General features: G+C 53.0%; 6 protein-coding genes and 1 non-coding gene across 7 annotated transcripts; 4 read left to right on the top strand and 3 right to left on the bottom strand.

The window, feature by feature from the left end:
* Positions 1–11: 11 nt before the first annotated feature.
* SMAC4_05809 (uncharacterized protein) lies at positions 12–2,941 on the bottom strand. Its single transcript, XM_003346224.2, has 2 exons — positions 1,807–2,941; positions 12–1,747 (listed from the first exon to the last, which is right to left on the bottom strand). The coding sequence occupies exons 1-2, from the start codon at positions 2,139–2,141 to the stop codon at positions 655–657; spliced, it is 1,428 nt and encodes a 475-aa protein (XP_003346272.1). The 5' UTR covers positions 2,142–2,941; the 3' UTR covers positions 12–654.
* A 741-nt stretch (positions 2,942–3,682) lies between these two features.
* On the top strand, positions 3,683–4,114 carry SMAC4_13046 (uncharacterized protein; the record flags this gene model as incomplete). The annotated part of the gene is made up of 1 exon (XM_066091228.1): positions 3,683–4,114. The coding sequence occupies one exon, from the start codon at positions 3,683–3,685 to the stop codon at positions 4,112–4,114; it is 432 nt and encodes a 143-aa protein (XP_065945582.1).
* A 1,175-nt stretch (positions 4,115–5,289) lies between these two features.
* Positions 5,290–5,363, bottom strand: SMAC4_13045. Its single transcript has one exon. It is a non-coding gene; the product is annotated as a tRNA-Val (tRNA).
* A 293-nt stretch (positions 5,364–5,656) lies between these two features.
* SMAC4_05810 (uncharacterized protein) lies at positions 5,657–8,684 on the bottom strand (the record flags this gene model as incomplete). Its single annotated transcript, XM_024655310.2, has 5 exons — positions 5,657–6,032; positions 6,091–7,494; positions 7,550–7,760; positions 7,817–8,024; positions 8,098–8,684. 5 exons carry the CDS (start codon positions 8,682–8,684, stop codon positions 5,818–5,820), a joined length of 2,625 nt encoding a protein of 874 aa, XP_024511211.1. The 3' UTR covers positions 5,657–5,817.
* Positions 8,685–10,006: 1,322 nt separating this feature from the next.
* SMAC4_05811 (uncharacterized protein) lies at positions 10,007–11,931 on the top strand (the record flags this gene model as incomplete). Its single annotated transcript, XM_066090348.1, has 5 exons — positions 10,007–10,365; positions 10,391–10,516; positions 10,651–10,728; positions 10,785–11,470; positions 11,541–11,931. The coding sequence occupies exons 2-5, from the start codon at positions 10,436–10,438 to the stop codon at positions 11,929–11,931; spliced, it is 1,236 nt and encodes a 411-aa protein (XP_065945581.1). The 5' UTR covers positions 10,007–10,365; positions 10,391–10,435.
* An 829-nt stretch (positions 11,932–12,760) lies between these two features.
* On the top strand, positions 12,761–14,431 carry SMAC4_05812 (mitochondrial 37S ribosomal protein mS38). The gene is made up of 2 exons (XM_003346227.2): positions 12,761–13,331; positions 13,398–14,431. Exons 1-2 carry the CDS (start codon positions 13,007–13,009, stop codon positions 14,099–14,101), a joined length of 1,029 nt encoding a protein of 342 aa, XP_003346275.1. The 5' UTR covers positions 12,761–13,006; the 3' UTR covers positions 14,102–14,431.
* Positions 14,432–16,065: 1,634 nt separating this feature from the next.
* Positions 16,066–17,483, top strand: SMAC4_05813 (uncharacterized protein). The gene is made up of 2 exons (XM_003346228.2): positions 16,066–16,587; positions 16,689–17,483. Exons 1-2 carry the CDS (start codon positions 16,458–16,460, stop codon positions 17,216–17,218), a joined length of 660 nt encoding a protein of 219 aa, XP_003346276.1. The 5' UTR covers positions 16,066–16,457; the 3' UTR covers positions 17,219–17,483.
* Positions 17,484–17,492: the final 9 nt, after the last annotated feature.

Genomic DNA, 17,492 nt, shown 5'->3' with positions numbered 1-17,492 from the left:
TCGACTCCTCCCTGTATCCCCCGAGTTACCAGATGCGAATGCCCATAAAAGGTACCATGGTCAACTTATAAACAAAATGTCCGCTCAACAATGAGGGAAGGTCTCAAATCATCCAATGTACATGTGCCAAAAAAAATCAAAATTCCATCCCAATAAACTCCATGCTATCCCATCCCATCCCATCCCATCAATAACAACCAAAGCCACACGCGCCGGTCCGTGGAGCCACCTTCCGTCCCATTCCACCTTGTAAGCACCCAGACCCGATACTACTATGCTTCATTGCGCCGCTGGACCAATTCATGCTTCTCGAGCCGCTCGCTTTGCCAGATCTGCAACCATGAGTAATTGTACGATAGACGCTTGTGCAAAGTTGTGATCGATCTGTGACAGCCTTTATCGTACGTGGTCCTCCTAGCTTCGTGCCCTATGCGTGAATCTGACCCAGTAAATAGCTGTGTGATTACCAATAGAGGTTGATAAGGATATTGTAGACCCGAGATCTGAGAAATAACAAGTCGAAATTCGCAATGTAAGCGACCATGTGATACACGATGGAGTAGTCGAGATAACCGCAGTTGAAAAGCACCTAGATAACTATCGGTATTGAAACAAGCTTCGAATAGGGCATCATAGGAACTGTGTCACTCGAACTTAGTTGCCCGCAGGCCGGACTCCCGCTTCGAGATTAGAAGGCGTCACAGTCGGGTTGGCATTTGCGTCCGCGTTTTGCCCTCCGTTGTTACGTCGAAAGTTGGGGAATGCAGCCCTAAGCCCTGCAAACATGCCCCCCGCGCCGCGATTCGAGTCGGTTTGAGTTGAAGAGGCAGGTTGACTGACAGCAACGTTGTCCCGTCTTCGTTCACCGTGGCGCCGCCGAGACCCTCGTTGGTCGTTGTTAGACACCACATACACCGTCCTTGCTGGACGACTTAGGCCGAAGAAAGCATGTCTCGGTCTGTTCGGCATGTTCATGCGGTTGGATCGTGGGTCGTTGGATAAAGTGACATGGATAACGCCAGGTTGGCCATCGACTGGTTCGCCGGCTGGGCGTGGTTTAGGAGTGTAGTAGTCGGCCTTGCACAACGGACAGCATGCTCGCCTGCTGGTCAACCACGGGTCAAGGCATGCCGCGTGGAAAGCATGTCCACAAGTCAATCCACGTACGTCGTCGTCGTCTTCCAAAGTGTCGATGCAAATAGCACAGGTGTCACCAGAGGTGCCTTCGCACTCCGGCGGCAATGCGGCGTCAATCGGATCCTCCTCCTCTTCGCCCTCGTCATGCGAAACCCGGGCTTCCTTCGGTGGCGTCGTTCCCTCTGAGACAGCATGGGTCAAAGGCACAGTGCTGGAGGTGCTCTCCTTGGCTTCGTGTTGTGGGGTCTTGGAGTCCCGGTCAATAGGTTCGACGGTGCTTGTCGTTGGCCGGCCCTCCGTCGACATACGCTCCTTGTTCGGCAGCTCTCGAGAAATAGCGTCCGCGTCATGAATACTATTCGGTCGGCTAGGCGCTGAAACGCCACCACTGGTGGGAAGACCATCCCGCGCTCGGCTCGCAACCCAAGTCTTGTACTTGAGCATGGGGAATTTCTCGTTGACTTCGTCTATTGTCATTAGTTTTTTCTCACGACGGCGTCGGTGCGGCCGAGGCATGGTCTCCATGTTGATCTGGTCGCCCTCCTCCGCCATGCGCATCTGACGAGTTCGAGCATTATATCGAAAGCAGTACTTGACGCCCACAATGATCCTGCACCGCGGGTTAGCTACCCATTTGGCAAAACATGAGACGGCACACAGAAAACCCACCAGAGGTTTGTGAAAACGACGCCGAAGCCCAGTGCCACAAAAAACAAGAGTGGCGACTGGGACCCTCCGTCTTTGTTACCATCCTTTTGATTGTTATTCCCGGATGACGGGTTGGCAGTGGCGGATGGAGAAACAAAAGTGGACGATATTGATGTTGGTGAAGCGGCTACCAGAGTAGAGCTGGCGCTTGTCGGAATTGCTGAGCCCGTTGCTGAGGACGTCGCTATGGCCGTCGCCGATACTACTGCTGAGGTGAGTATCGAAGTGCCAGTCTCGGCGACCTGCCTCGCCACGGCGCGCACGCCTTCCAATATGGCTGGATTAACGTAAACCATTTTGCCGACTGTGGACAGATGAAGTGCCGATGAGATATGAGTGGCGACGAGGTGCGATTTACTGTCGCAGAGTGTCCATCAGGTAGAGATTGAATATCGCACGCAGCCGTCACCAGTCCGTAGAGAAACCTGTTGTGTCCTAGCAGTTTGTCGAAGCCCACAGAGAAAGGAACTGTTTGTCGAGGACAAAAAAAAGAAGGATGAGCGAGGTCGAGGGCAAATGTTGCTAAAGCCTCTCGGAAGGCTTGGAGGTGACTGAAGAACAGAAGCAGACGCAACGTAAGCGGGTAGGACGCCCGAGTGCGAGGGCTGATGTGTGAATGGTTGAATGGAAGCTTGGGGCGTGACAAGCCCGGAAAGTGGAGAAGAGTGACCTGCTGAGCGACAAAGCGATGAACTTGCAGAAGGTGCAAGCACAACGGCGACTCGAGACTGCAGTGTGAGAGCGAGGAGCTGCGAGAAGTGAGAGTGAGCGAGTGGAAATCGTTAAGGCTCTGTAACGCACGGTCGCCAGGCCACAAGCGCTAAAAGTGTTGGTCGTGATTGTCGAAACGGGGGATTCCTGAGATGGATTGTTGCGTACTAGTGCTGAGGTGGTGTCACCATGAAAAGCAGCCGGAAGGGGGAAAAGATACGAATGGAGGGAAGGGAAATCGCTATGGTTGTACAACGTTCAAACTGGGACCGGGTTTGTAAGAGATTTGTGAGAACTGTGAAAAACATGGAACTGCTTTCAGTGAGACTTGAGGACGGGAACGGAACGTGCACGACGAATCCTGGTTTCATTATTCATCCATTTGAACGCATCCTCTTGTCTTCGATCACCGCGGTGTCAATGATAAGACGATTCCACACACTCCTACAGTGACAGTTTGCCCCCCTCACAATCGCTCTCACTCATCGTGGACATGGCACAGCAAAGCCACAGTGACCAGGGCTGGGCAAGGGACACTGGGGGATCGGGGTTGGATGGCTTCCACCCATTGCTTTTTCCCCTCAGTCACAAAGGGCTGCTCTCGTCAGCAAGAAGGGAAGGGGGGTCAAGCCGTCGAGGGTCTTGGACCCCCGGAAGAGACGGACGGGATTGGCGGAGTCTCTGGAAAAGGAAAACAGGGCAAAAAGCCAGCGACGAGTCGGCAAGGGTGGCCTCACCTTCGGATCAGCTTGGCTCGGGCTTGGATTTGATTCAAGATCACAAAAGGCTCCGTTGTTCATCTGTGCTTTCGACGGGATGACATTGACAGGCCCAAGCGATTGAGGCACTGCAATGACTTCGCCAGGGGACGGGATGACGCACTTCGGTCTTTGTCTTTTGACATGCTGCATTCAGTTTTCACTGTCCACGTGGAAGGGCGGGCTACATATCTTCGCATATCGACAGCCATTTTTCAATTGCAAAGTCCATGGAGCTGCTCTGTCTCCAGAGTTTCGCTTGCAGACTCTCCACGCTGCGGTTCTGACCATGTGCCCTGGTGCAGAGTTGCAGACGTGCTAAATTCTGAAATTCTGGGGTACTTTGCAGTTCACCCCTGCCTACCCCAATGTCTTGGCAGCGGCTGCATCTCTTTTTGAGTTTTGTCGGATCTCCTTTCCATCATCTCTGTATCATCCCGTCCGGGCTCCTCAAGGATGGTTGTTCGGACACTTGCCCATTTGCCTCGAAGCATCATCCCCGAGAACACAATCATCAAGTTTCCTTAGAAAGGCAAGATCCATGTTCGGTTACGAAACATGAAGTTTCTGGTTCTATCAAGGTTCCGCATGCCCCAATTGGTCCAGACCACAACGACACGAAGCGGGATCAATTTCCCCCTCTGAACCTCACAATTACACAAGGGCCCTCGCACGGCGTCATGATAAGCGCGAGGATACCCTTGGGATCCCCTACCAGAGGATACTTTTTGCGGCTAGGTGACGTGAAATCTAAACCTGAAACTCTTGGGAAGCCGACCCCATCGCCTAACCCGCGTTAAGATGGTCAAGGACATTTTGAGATGCTCATTTCTTTCGGTTATCTCCGTAGGTAAAATAAGGTTGTCCTGGTCTTGTCGTATTTGAATCAAGATGCGGAAAAAGGCTAAATACAGGCTGACAGCCCTATCACCAAACGAACTGCTCAGTCACATTGATAGTTACTCCGAGCGCCTATTGAGTGGCGCCGGCACCTACCGAGCCTACCTCTCTTGGTCCTTAATAACCATGCTCGCCTTGGTCCGATGCAAAAACACAGTTCGTCGTACCCATATGTAGGACCTCTACGATTGAACACGGACAATGTCTTCGTGGATATCCAGGTGACTAACCTTGAATATAACCTGCTCAACCGTTCCGTTCCGTTCCTTTTCCACAGGGTAGCCTCAAGAACAATCACGCTGTTGGTTCAGCCCACTCGGACCCACGGGGAAGAAAGAGCAGTTAGCAGAAAGCGAGTAAAAAACTTGGAATCATTCCCATCTTTGCGAGCTCGGGACGGGTGTGTGTGGTAGACATAACGAAAAGCATGCTTGTGTCCAAACGTTTCACTCAGTCCATGTTTGCCAAACCAACCTGTGATCGTTAGTTGTCTTTCAAGAACTTTGCCGGGAGAAGTGATTACCGAACTCCAGGTGTCCAAGAAAAGGAAAGAAGAAAATACTAGAGGCCACCAAAGCATGAAGCATTTGATGAGGCCAACGCTCATTGTCGTCTATACACAGGACTGCCCCCAGATCCCCAATCATCAACCCACTGGATCGGATCAGATCACCATGCCCAATCCATCTCGATCTCTCTCTATCTCAACCCCGCGCCCAGGACTCAGGGTGCCCGCTAGAAAATGAGCTAAGCCCAGCCCACTCTTTGACCTTCCGACCCTGTCCTTCGTTTCGGGGTCTGCCTTCTGCGGCAGCTGGGCAGTCATGCAATGAATGGTCTAAGCCTCCCCGCGACGACCAAAGACGCGCGGCTTGGCTGCATCTTTGGTGCTGGCCGGTGGTGCCCGTGGGAAGGGAACAAATCGCGCGAAAGACAGAGGAAGAAGACGAAGACAATGCGGGCTTCTAGAAGTTGATTAATGAAAGACGGGAAAAAAAGAAGGGGAAAAGTCGAAGGTGGGAAGTTGTAGTAAGAATTGCTCGAAAGGGTGAAAAATGCAAAAAGATATTAGATGTGATCCGACTGAGGCTCGATCTCAGGACCTTCAGTGTGTTAGACTGACGTGATAACCAACTACACCATCGGACCAATGGATACTAGTTTGGGGTGGACAAAGGATCTATAAGCCCATCAAATTCGTTGTTTCCTTGGGTTTTGAGGACTATTTGCACTCGTTGTGCAGAAATGGAGAGAAAAGTCTGTGTGGACATAACAGAACTGTACCTCTGCCTATGAGACACATTTGCCGATGACAATGTCAGCGGTCAATCCAAGAAGGGCAGGCATGGAAAACACGACGCTCCCGGAAGCCGACGCACAGCTTTTATGTGCAGTCAGTACCACGGAGTTCACGCGAGGATAACAGCGCTCAAGTGAGGCACGAGCCATACTTGTAAGACTTCACAAATCAAGATAGGTCCGAGTTGCAAGCTCCACAAACCAAATCATTTATCTTCGGAGGTTATATATGTGGCGTACAATGACGTGCCTAACCAGACCTTGACCCTTGTTCGTCATCTGGTTACCGACCGGTCCCTAACGCTCAATTCTCCAAGGTAAAATAGACCTTAACCTCCACCTCATTCGACCAGCCGGCATCGAGACCCATCTCCTTCCAGGCAGTTTCAATGTCAATTTCGAGGACATGGCTACTGGTCTTGCTCACAATTACCGTATGAGGCGGGATGGGCTGGCCTTGAATCGTGGCCATGAATTCGTCTTGAATGGATAGCTCCGGAAGGTGGGAAATGTAGATACCTAAGCGGTAGAATGTTAGTTAGTTTTGCTATTTTATTTTGCGGAGGATGGTTATTACCAAGTACACCCAAGGCCTTCAGCCTGGTGCTAATCAACAATCGTCCGTTTTCGAGCAGGTCGGTGCTGTGGTTCAACATGGCAGCTGCCCCGGCCATCTTTCCCACCAGCCCCAGGCTTGCCACATACACACGACCTCTGCTCTCAGTCTCATAAAGGGACACGGGAAAGACGGAAAGAATATCGTAGCCGCCGTTGTCGAGAGATACCGTCAACAGAGAGGCGGACATGGTCGTCTGAACCGGCGCGGTCACCTCTCCACTCTGGTGAGAGCGTACTACGTACCACATCGATGGGAGGACACCCGAAAATCGGATAAGAGGGACTAATTCTGTCAACGGACGGCCCGATACGTTGAACAGGCCCATGATCGGAGTGCCCGTGACTGCCCTGCCATTGTAAGCGCTGATTTTAAGCAAAGACAAATCATCGTAGTTGACATATTGGTCAAGGCTACGACCCAGCACGCTGGGACGGAAAATGACGGTTCTGCCGCGTGGCGTGACACCAGTCATCTGCTTGATCAAATCGAGGTCGTACTGGCCGGGAACGTCGGTGATGTAGATGGGACCGCCGCTCACACAGCGTGCTGCAGCATGAAAGCCGGCATATGCGCCAGCAGTTTGGAACATGTCCCAATCGGGGAGGATGTTGAGGTGCTGGGTGAGCAAGCTGTTGTGGGCATTTGCCCAGACGTGCCAGGGGTGAGAAGATGGGACTTCGGGGAAAAAGTCATCCGAGTTCCTGCAGAGCATCGTGGGCCGTCCACGGGGAAGTTGTGTATGGAAGATGATCTGCGGAGACAGGGACATGCAAGAGATGGCTCTGCCGCTGAAGTGCCGGAGTGATGCGAGCAGCCAGTTGTCCAGGTACGGTTGGATGAGCTCGCGCCGAACCTTTGGCGATACCCATGTGTCGACCATGAACTGTCCATCAGTCTTGACTCCTGCCACACCACTCTCAGACAGAAAGCGATAGAAGTCATCGTAGAACTTGTGGACATCCTCCTGCGCAATGACTGTCATCTTGCCGGCAAGGGGGATGTTCTTACGTGAGCTATCTTCGCCACGCACAACCTCGATTGTCCTGTAGCGTTTGGCAAGATTGCCATCGGGTGCTATGCCAGCCCAATACCCTAGGAGGGTATGCCACACGGCAACGTGCTCAATATTCTTGTGCTTGGATCGGATTTCGGAAACCAGTCCTTTGAGTCCATTTGGAAAGGCTTTGGGTTCGGCCTCGAAGTCATTCCAACCTTGCTGCCACTGGTCTCCACGGTAATCAATATCTTGCCAGTTGTCGTCGATGATCAAGTTGCTGATGTGGATGTTGTTATCGGCCAGAGCATCGACTGCCATGATTACCTTTTCCGCAGTCAACCTTTGGCCAAGAGCGTTCCACGTGCCTGCGTACTCCCGTTAGACTTGCAATCTGAGTATATTGACAACTTTCACACTCACAGTAACCCAAGCCGTCATACCAATTCTCGTACCAATTAGCCTCGACATTGTCACCAAGTGTCTCCAGCTCCTTAGAAGACTCGTCAACTCTGTTGGCAGTGCTGACAAGGCCGCGAGCGTGGTACATGACAGCAGCATTTGCACTCTCAAAGTTGTCGCCAACCGCTACTAGAACAGTACCGTTACCGGCTTCTGCGCTATCGTTCCGAACCTGGCCGTCAATGTTAGTCGTGATCAGTGCCCATTGGTCTGGCGATCAAAGCCTACATGAATGGTTAACCGTCCATATTCGTCGCTGCGAAACAGGGTCATGCCATCGACGGCCTTGTTGATACCGGCGAAGCCCAGAAACACCAAGTGTTTGCCCTTGCTGGAAAGAAACGAACACAAAAGTGCATCTTTATCGAGTTCGACAGTTGATCTTCCCTGTCTCGGAGCGAGCCAAGGAGACCAATCTCTGACCAAAGCGAACCACCTGTCGCCGCCCTGGTCAGCACCCAGACAATATTCCAAAACATCGGCTATCAAGAAGGTCCCAATCTCCTTACCTTAGAAATCCTCCCCAAGGAGTGCCGAGCGAAACATTGCTGAAAGTCGACTTATCGTCGTCTTTAGCCCCATCAACGGGAACTTCAATGGACCAGAGTCGAGTTCCGGGACATTGACTTAGATGAGAAGTCCATTTCAGAGATGGGTTCAAGCCGTGAATCAGATCTGGCAAGTCCTCACTATCACTCCCTTCTGCCGCTTCATCATCCACCACAATGTAGCCATCGCCTAGACCCTGCTCGTTACGCACCCATTTCCAATCATAGTCAGGCCCCTGGCGGAACTTGATGGTGAAACTCAACGATGACTGCACAGTAAGATTGAGAGCAAAGTGCAGGCGTGTTAGCTGATCCGCAGGGTCGTGCAGGGTTGACGGGAAGTTCCTCTGCCCACTTGAGGCGAAGGGTATCTCGACCCAGCTTGCCTTGCGACCATCGAAGCTGCCAGTGGAATGCCAGAGCGCAAGCTGCCACGAGTCAGGAGCGAGGGATTTGGGAACCTCCAACACAGCATGAAATGTCACACTGCCATTCTTCAACTGGGTGATCTGCTCCAGAGGCGGGTAGGTTGCGACGAAAGGGGACATGGTCGGACGAGACCTGTTGGTTTACCAGGCGAAAGTCCCGATGTCGGTCGTAGTGTTGGATCGAGAAGATATCAAAGAGTGACAGACACTTTGACGAAGGCGGAGGACTAGAGATAGAACACGGCGGATGTATTGAAGATGGGAGGTAACTCGTGATAGGTGATGAAGTTGTTAAGCAAAGATATGTCTGAGGAGGTACCTATGTGGTCCCTGTGTAAGCTCTCAGCGAGGGCAAGGAAAAGACCGAAGAAAAGGAAGAAGCCCAATGACGATGCCAGCACAGAGTAAGAGTAGGTAGGCGTGGGATGCTCAAGAGAGAAGCCAGAATAGTTAAATCATGCCGGAGTCTGCTAGGGCTATTGCACCTCTCCGATCGATGGCACTAATGCTTAGAGTAGTGCCATATGCTACTACGTTACGAAGCCCGAGAAACCATTCCCGACTGCGGATGAGGACATGGTACATAAGAAAGAGAAGTGAGATGGAATCCTTGCGCGGATTGCTGAGAGGTCGGGACGAAATTTGCGGATCATTCCAATTTAGGGAGGTGAGGGAGTTGGTAGCATGCGTACTGAGCAATTGTACAGGTGGTGGTACGAGCAGTTGGAGTCAGCTCAAACATGATGGGACGAGATGATGTGCGAAGAGGGGATGGAAGGAAGGAAGAACAACACCCACGGGCGGTGCATGAAGCTTCGGCTCCTGCCATGTGCAACTTCCCGAACTTGCACTTGCACTTGCACTTTGCGGTACCGTATCTCTATAACTCAAGCGATAGTACCGCTAGATCGTGGATTGTTGTAGGGAAAAAAACAAAGGCATGGACGACTTCGATACCCGCCTGAGAACTGTAGATAGTTAGACAGCCCTACCGGATACGGGTATCGTTGTGCTCTGTGAAATGCAACCTCGAACTCGACTAGACTTGGCGATGACATAAAAGGTCGCGATGTGCCAGGTGAGCTGCCCGTGGTGAGCTACATATTACGGGAGCTGCGGGAGTACGGAGCACGGGGCTGCTGTTGCTGGCTGGAACCCTCGAGTTTCGTCTTTCGTGGAAGAGGGGAACCTCTGAGCTCTGACGTGAAGCCCAGCAGCTTCCCGTCGTCCAGCTACGTCGCTGGCAGTTTGGCCGTGTTGGCGGGCTCCATTGCTGTGGAGAGGGGCAGAGTCGCATTGTGAGAACGAACCACAATGGCTCAATTTGCAAGCTGGAAGCCAAGAACCCGGCCGGCAGAGGTGCACGTGATCCAGTTTTTCGAGCTTTCCAGACTGGAGCCACTCGGTTGGCACCCCGGGGATTCCCGCGGCCTTGAAAGTGAGGCAAAATTAACGACTTTTTTGATGTGAGCAGCTAGAGGTCCTCACTGTAGCATCCTTTCCTTCAAACCGCTCATTCCACCCCCCTTCAAACCACCGACCTCCATGGCTTCCCGGAGACTAGCTCTCAACCTGGCGCAGGGCGTGAAGGCCCGCGCTGGGGGTGTTATCAACCCTTTCCGCAGAGGGCTTGCTACTCCTCACAACGGCTCCGGCATCAAGACCCAGACCACCACCCTCAAGAATGGCTTGACCGTGAGGACTCCCCCCCGACCCCCGAGCCCGCCTCCGAGCCTCCCCCTCCGGCCCGATTGACCCCCTCCCCGGCTGCGGCCCCGGACCCCAAGACACCTCCGGACTTGTTCTAACGTCAATTGCTATCACAGGTTGCTTCCCAGTACTCTCCCTACGCCCAGACCTCCACGGTTGGCATGTGGATCGATGCCGGTTCCAGGGCCGAGACCGACGAGACCAATGGCACCGCCCACTTCCTCGAGCACCTTGCCTTCAAGGTACGCCCCCGATGTTACGCGTTACGAGCCCTCTCTCCGGCTTATGGTTAGCTTGGATATGGCGCGTTGGGTCGTCAGATGGATCGTTGGATCGTATGAGCAGGGCAGCAGGTTAATTCGACGACGATACATAGGGAACGACGAAGCGCACTCAGCAGCAGTTGGAGCTCGAGATTGAGAACATGGGCGCTCACCTCAACGCCTACACCTCGGTTCGTCTGATCTTGTCGTCCGGCTCATCCGCCGCCCGCTAACCCCCGGGCAACAGCGCGAGAACACTGTCTACTTCGCCAAGGCCCTCAACGAGGACGTCCCCAAGTGCGTCGACATTCTCCAGGATATTCTCCAGAACTCCAAGCTCGAGGAGTCCGCCATCGAGCGCGAGCGCGACGTCATTCTCCGCGAGTCGGAGGAGGTTGAGAAGCAGCTCGAGGAGGTTGTTTTCGACCACCTTCACGCTACCGCCTACCAGCACCAGCCCCTCGGCCGCACCATCCTCGGCCCCCGTGAGAACATCCGTGACATCACCCGTACCGAGCTCGTGAACTACATCAAGAACAACTACACCGCCGACCGCATGGTTCTCGTTGGCGCCGGTGGCGTTCCCCACGAGCAGCTCGTCGAGATGGCCGACAAGTACTTCTCCAAGCTCCCTGCTACCGCCCCCGAGAGCAGCGCTTCCATCCTCTCCAAGAAGAGGCCCGACTTCATCGGTTCCGATATCCGTATCCGCGACGACACCATCCCCACCGCCAACGTTGCTATCGCCGTTGAGGGTGTCAGCTGGTCCGACGACGACTACTTCACTGCCCTCGTTACCCAGGCCATCGTTGGCAACTACGACAAGGCTCTTGGCAACGCTCCCCACCAGGGCAGCAAGCTCAGCGGCTTCGTTCACAAGCACGACCTCGCTACCAGCTTCATGTCCTTCTCTACCAGCTACAGCGACACTGGGTAAGCACGCCCAGCTTGGGGGTTTTCTTTTTTGACATGAGGTACAACTACTGACATGGGGAAAATACAGTCTCTGGGGTATCTACCTTGTCTCTGACAAGCTCGACCGCGTCGACGACCTTGTCCACTTCGCTCTCCGCGAGTGGACCCGTCTCTGCTCCAACGTTACCGAGGCTGAGGTTGAGCGCGCGAAGGCCCAGCTCAAGGCCTCCATCCTCCTCTCCCTTGACGGCACCACCGCCGTCGCTGAGGACATTGGTCGCCAGATCGTCACCACCGGTCGCCGCATGAGCCCCGGTGAGATCGAGCGCATCATTGATGCCGTTTCCGCCAAGGACGTTATGGACTTCGCCAACAAGAAGATCTGGGATCAGGATATTGCTATCAGCGCGGTCGGCAGCATTGAGGGTCTGTTCGACTATGCCCGCATCAGAGCTGATATGAGCAGGAACACTTTCTAAGCGAATGGAGAGCAAGAGGGGGGCCGGGGTTTGTATTATAATCGGTGTTGCATTCCAGCCCAAAACCTGTACTCTAGGGTCGGAGGCTAGACATAGAGCAATCAATTTCCTTGCGTACAAAGTCTTACGGTACAGGTTCGGTTGGCGAACAGGGTTACAAAATGGTTATGTTCCGGGACGAGAGAGAGGTGGAGCTAGGAGGCTAGAGGCCGGGATTACCACTTCGATTACGGATTTTTGGCCTGGTTCGCGAATCTTTGACGACATTGTGCTCCAATGGCTTACGCGAGGTGAGAGAGATTGAGTAGGACAAAGATGATGAATGATGAGAGACTTGCCACGACGCTGGAGTTGGACGAAACCGCATCCAGGGCCTTTCGCAATGTTCACCTGCAGGAAAAATCAGTGATGATGGTATCCGAAAGGTTACTATGAGTCGATTCTCTGAATCGAAGTCTGGACCACGCAGCAGTGTGTCGGGTGTATTTACAAAATAGTACACAGACTTGAAAGAGGCGCCTTGTAACATGAAGGTTATGCTGTAATGCCTGCCTTGCTGGAATGCCTACGCGGCCTGGGCTTCGGAAGGTGGCACAGACCAACCGGAGTCGGGGAGTTGGAGTCACGGTACGGACCTGAGACAGCGGAGGGTCGGGGTACGTACTCGGCTCGCTAGCTGCTAGTGAAGCGCACCCGGCCTTATCGTGTTGGTGGCGATCAATTTTAGCGCAGGTGGGTGCGGTGCGCACGGGGCAACAAAGCCTTTCAGCCAAACGGCAGTCGAACTTTGGCACTTTAACGTGACGTCCAGTGCAAACTCGGGCCGGTGACCATCTGAGTACCGCCCTTGTCCTGTTACGCCTTGTCTTGATCTGACCTCTCCCCATTTGACCCTTTCCTGTTTGCAGATCCCTCCCCCGAACCCATTCGTTCCGGTTGTTCGGTTGCTGCACCCTCTTCTCGACTCGCCGTCTGCGAAGCGAACTTGCGCCGGTCGGAGGCGGCATATATCCATCAGCTGCGACCCAGTGCCCTTAAACCTCCACCCGAACATCGAATTCTCAGCATCGCGATCATGATTCCCCAATCCGTCCGACGGGTCGTGGCTGCCGCGCCGCAGTCGCCCGTCGTTTCCTCTCTGGCAGCCTCGTCCGCCCCTCGCGCCGGCGCCTCCTATATGCTCTCGTCCTACCAGCCCAATTCCCTGCAAAAGCGACGATACTCCTCCTCCAAGCCATCTAGCCCCGATGATGGCTCGTCCAGGGTCTTCGCGACCCGCGGCTCTGTGCCCGCCGCCGGCACGTCCAAGACTCCTGGAGAGAAGCGCAAGCGCAAGGCGAAGGAACCGGTCATGCCGCCGCTCCCCAGTGTGCCCAGCACCAGGCACATCAAGGACGAGGGTTCGTTTATTCCCGCCATTTATTGTTACACATGTCTGGAATTAAGTTACTAACAAGCCGTTTTAGCTCTCGCGCTTTCGACCTTCTTCGCCCTCCACAGGCCCATCTCAGTTACCCAGCTTCTTCCCAAGATTGTGACCGAGGAGTCATTCGCCGAGATCTTCAACCACCGCAAGGGACACAAGGCGACCGATGTCCTCTCGACCTTGTCGCAGGCCGTACACGATCTCGAGTCGCCCATGTCCGGGCTTAAGCTCTCGGATAACGACATCGAAGACGGCTCTACCAAGATCAGCCTCAAGCACCCAGACGGCACCGAATCCGATGTCTACTTCCAGCTAAACTCCATGTCCGGCCACTTCCTCCCCTTCACCCCTCCTCCGCCGCCCGAGCCGATCGCCGAGGTTGACGAGGCCGCCGCTGAGGCCGAGGTCTCTGCCGCTATCGCCGAGGAGATTGCCGCCGAGCATGAGCCGGAAACGCGCGTGTATAAGGCGGTTGTCACGATCGAGGAGACGAGGGATACCAACGGCCAGTACAAGATCATGGCGCACAGCCCACAACTCGTCGAGGACGATGCCGTGCAGCCGCGCAGCTTCCTGGAGCGCCTCGCTCTGCGCCAGATCCGCTACGAGGATGCCCGTCAGCAGCAGGGGATCATGCACGCCATTAGCGTGCGCAGGCAAAAGAAGCTGAAGATCAAGAAGAAGAAGTACAAGAAGCTCATGCGCAGGACAAGAAACGAGCGTCGCAAGCAGGATAGACTCTAAACTAAACCATAGGAGTATATCCGGCTGGTGGATGCGTATTGTTTTGTCGTTTTTTCTATACCTCAACTCGCAATGTAAAATATCCTCTCTACATACTCACGCTCACGCTGTCCTACTCTCTGGTGTCCCGTCACCCAGTGACCAGTAATCAGTGTGTATTGTTTGAAAGTCTCATGGAATCATTTGCTCAGCTGCTTGACGGAGAGGTTTTTTGGTTTGATTTTCTTTTGGGTTCAGCATATTCGCGCATTAGAGGGAAGAGGAGAGAGGCAAGCTCAGTAGGTTAAGAAGGTATCAGTAGTTAACAGAAGAGGACGATATCCCAACATGAATACGCTTCATAAGGCCCCGTGTAAACTCTCGTGAATGTTTAGCGATCACTCATAGACTGGCCTGTGGGCAAAGATACCTCTCATCGTACCCTTTCACTTATCAACTTGCCTATACTCTGACTTCTTCTGAAATTCTCGATTTACTCTCAATCAAAGCACCCTATCTGATCCCCTTAGCTAGATGAAGATCATGTCACATGTCGTTAGTCCAGCCGCGGGTTTTTCAAATCATGGATTTATCCTGACATCACGCCGTGACTGAGTGTATAGGTCCTACTCTCCTCGACTTGGACGGTTTTGCGCAGGAGCGCACCCTCAGACATCCCCATTCCCTCGGCACATTTGCCCTAGGGTTAAACGGACTGTGTACTTTCCCACCAGAGTCATGCCATCTCAGGATCACCGGCGGCGGCATGTTGATTCGAGATTCGGGCAGTAGGTATAGGTACACTACAAAGCAACCGGAGCCGACATTCGGCGCTTCTAGCCCAGACGAGTACTCGAATGCACATACCTAGGTAGGATCGGATTCAGCATATCACAATTCACACAATCTCCATCCCCAGAACAGAACAGCCCCATGGGGTTAATCTTGTATGACATTCCGCCTTATTTCAAAACGCTGTGTACCAGCAACCGCCGTTCCGGCCCGTGCCAAATTTCAGGGGCATTTACCTTGGTTTTGGAAATTCTGGGAAATTTTCTGCGAGAATCATGTATGTAAGGTATGTAAAGATCTAGACCCGTTAACTAGACCTACCTAGGCTCTTGTGGCTCTCTGTAGATTATCAAACTCACGTACTCGTACTACAGTACTGTACCATAGTATGTCTCAAACCATTCAACAGAGTTGAGTTGGGGTAGACAGAGAGACAGACAGACCGCTCGAGTCCTCCCTCCTCACTCCGTATTCCGACGAGCGGGCGGTGTGTGGTGATGCGATGATGATATCAATCAGGTGGGCAACGGCAGTTATCCAAATCGAACGCAACTTAATAGGACCTGGCTCCTGAGTAGGGAGATAAACATTGACGACGAAATCGGTGCTTTTACTCCGGGCCTTTGTCACACGGGCAACGGCAGGTAGGTGGCGGAAAGTGTGGAATTTTTCAACTTCTTCTTCTTCTTTAGATGGTTCGGTGTTGCTTCAGTTCGATTTGTGATATGTGTAGTTTGTGGTGTGTGCTCGGTGTGAATGTGGCGTGGTTTGCGGTGTTGGAATGTTGTGAGACAAGTCGGGGTATACTTATGATATCGATGTGCCCGACCTTTCGGTCCTCGGTCCTCGTCTCGGAACTGTTGATTGTTGTTTTTTCATGCAGTGGGATAATGGGCCGTTTTGGGATTGGAATTCATGAAAAAACGGAAATGTCAAATCAAGACTGGTGGGAGGGGGAGGGAAGAAATGGACGGGATGTGATGATATGTAAAGTTATGCAGGGACGTCGATACCCCTCGTCGAAGTTTACACTCGTGTCAGAGCGAGACCTCTTCTTGAAATCTCAAGAGTTCATGAAGAGCTCGCTTGTGTGTTTCATTACTCAGGTTTAGAGGGGGAGGGTTGCTTCTAAACCTGACGAGTAGGAAGAATGACAGGGCATTCTGCATCGATCTAATGTAACATTCATCAGCTGTGCGCTGCAGCTATCTTGAGGTAGCTACCCCTAACTGCATTGCTTACTCTACTCATGCCCCGCCCACGACTCCCGCTCCAGCCGTAGAGGTGTCTCAGCAAGTCCCCATCCGATGGCATCATCGCATTGTCGGCCATTGCTCTTTGGCCCCTAGCTATTTCGACATCAGATAATTCCAAATTCCCGTCATTCTGCTACAGATCTCCTCTCCTCCTCTGCAGAAGCTTAAACAGTGTCCTTCTTAAGAACAAGCTGCCCACTTACAACTTCCTCATCTCCACCCTCACCATCATCACCGTTCAGACTCCCATTTGTCCACCTGTAGTGACTTTTTGTTCCCTTCGTCCACCCCAAGAACCAAACCAACCAACCACCACCACTTCCATCACAATGGCTCTCCCTCCCAAGTTCGCCGGCCAGCGTTTCATCCCCACCGAAGGAGCTGGCGCGAGCTCTTTTCCTTCTCAACCCCTCCACACCGTCGAGATCTTCCTCGACTACGTCTGTCCTTTCTCAGCTAGTAAGTTATTAATTTAGTTCCCAATCACCCTACCTTACTTTCCGTCTTACCCACCCTTTCATCAAGTAAACGATAACTAATTCCCCAAAACCCTTGACCAGAAATCTACAATACCCTCTACACCTCCCTCTTCCCCGCCCTCGCTTCCGACCCCTCCGGCCTAGGCTCCAAGCTCCAATTTATCTTCCGCCACCAAGTCCAGCCCTGGCACCCGTCCTCCACACTAACCCACGAGGCGGGGCTAGCCGTACAGCGTTTAGCCCCCACCAAATTCTGGGACTTCAGCGCGGCCTTGTTCAAAGACCAAAAGGCTTATTTCGACGTGAGCCTGGTGAACGAAACGCGCAATGAGACGTACAAGCGGCTGGCCAAGCTAGCCTCCCAAAGCGTGGGGGTTGATGAGAAGGAGGTGTATGAGTTGTTGACTATCCCGACGGAGGCGGCCGACGATGGGAGTTTGAACGTGGGGAATGCGGTGACGAATGACTTGAAGGTGGTGATTAAGATGGCGAGGCTGGTGAGCGTGCACGTGAGTCCTACGGTTATCTTTGATGGGGTGGTGGCCGGGGATGTGAGCTCGAGTTGGACGGTGGAGCAGTGGTTGGATTTTTTTAAGAAGGCTACTGCTTGATGGGTAGATTTGATATGCGAATGGGAGAGGATGCTTTAGCGGAGGGGACGACTCCTGAAAACCCTGAGAGGATAGAGTAGGGTCGAGCTGACACGTAAAAGATAATGCGAGGAGGTTCAGCAGACTGGACCGGGTCGGTATCTTTTTTACGACTAAATGATGTGTGGGTATAGCACAATCAAAATTGATTTGAAGACGGGGAACCAAAGCTTATATTTTCAACTGTAAGATAAGTCCACAGACGATGACCTGACGTTCCGGATATTCAGGTGAA

Source organism: Sordaria macrospora, chromosome 1, assembly GCF_033870435.1.
Source record: "Sordaria macrospora chromosome 1, complete sequence".
NCBI lineage: Eukaryota > Fungi > Ascomycota > Sordariomycetes > Sordariales > Sordariaceae > Sordaria > Sordaria macrospora.
This window is presented reverse-complemented; position numbering and strand designations above follow the sequence as displayed.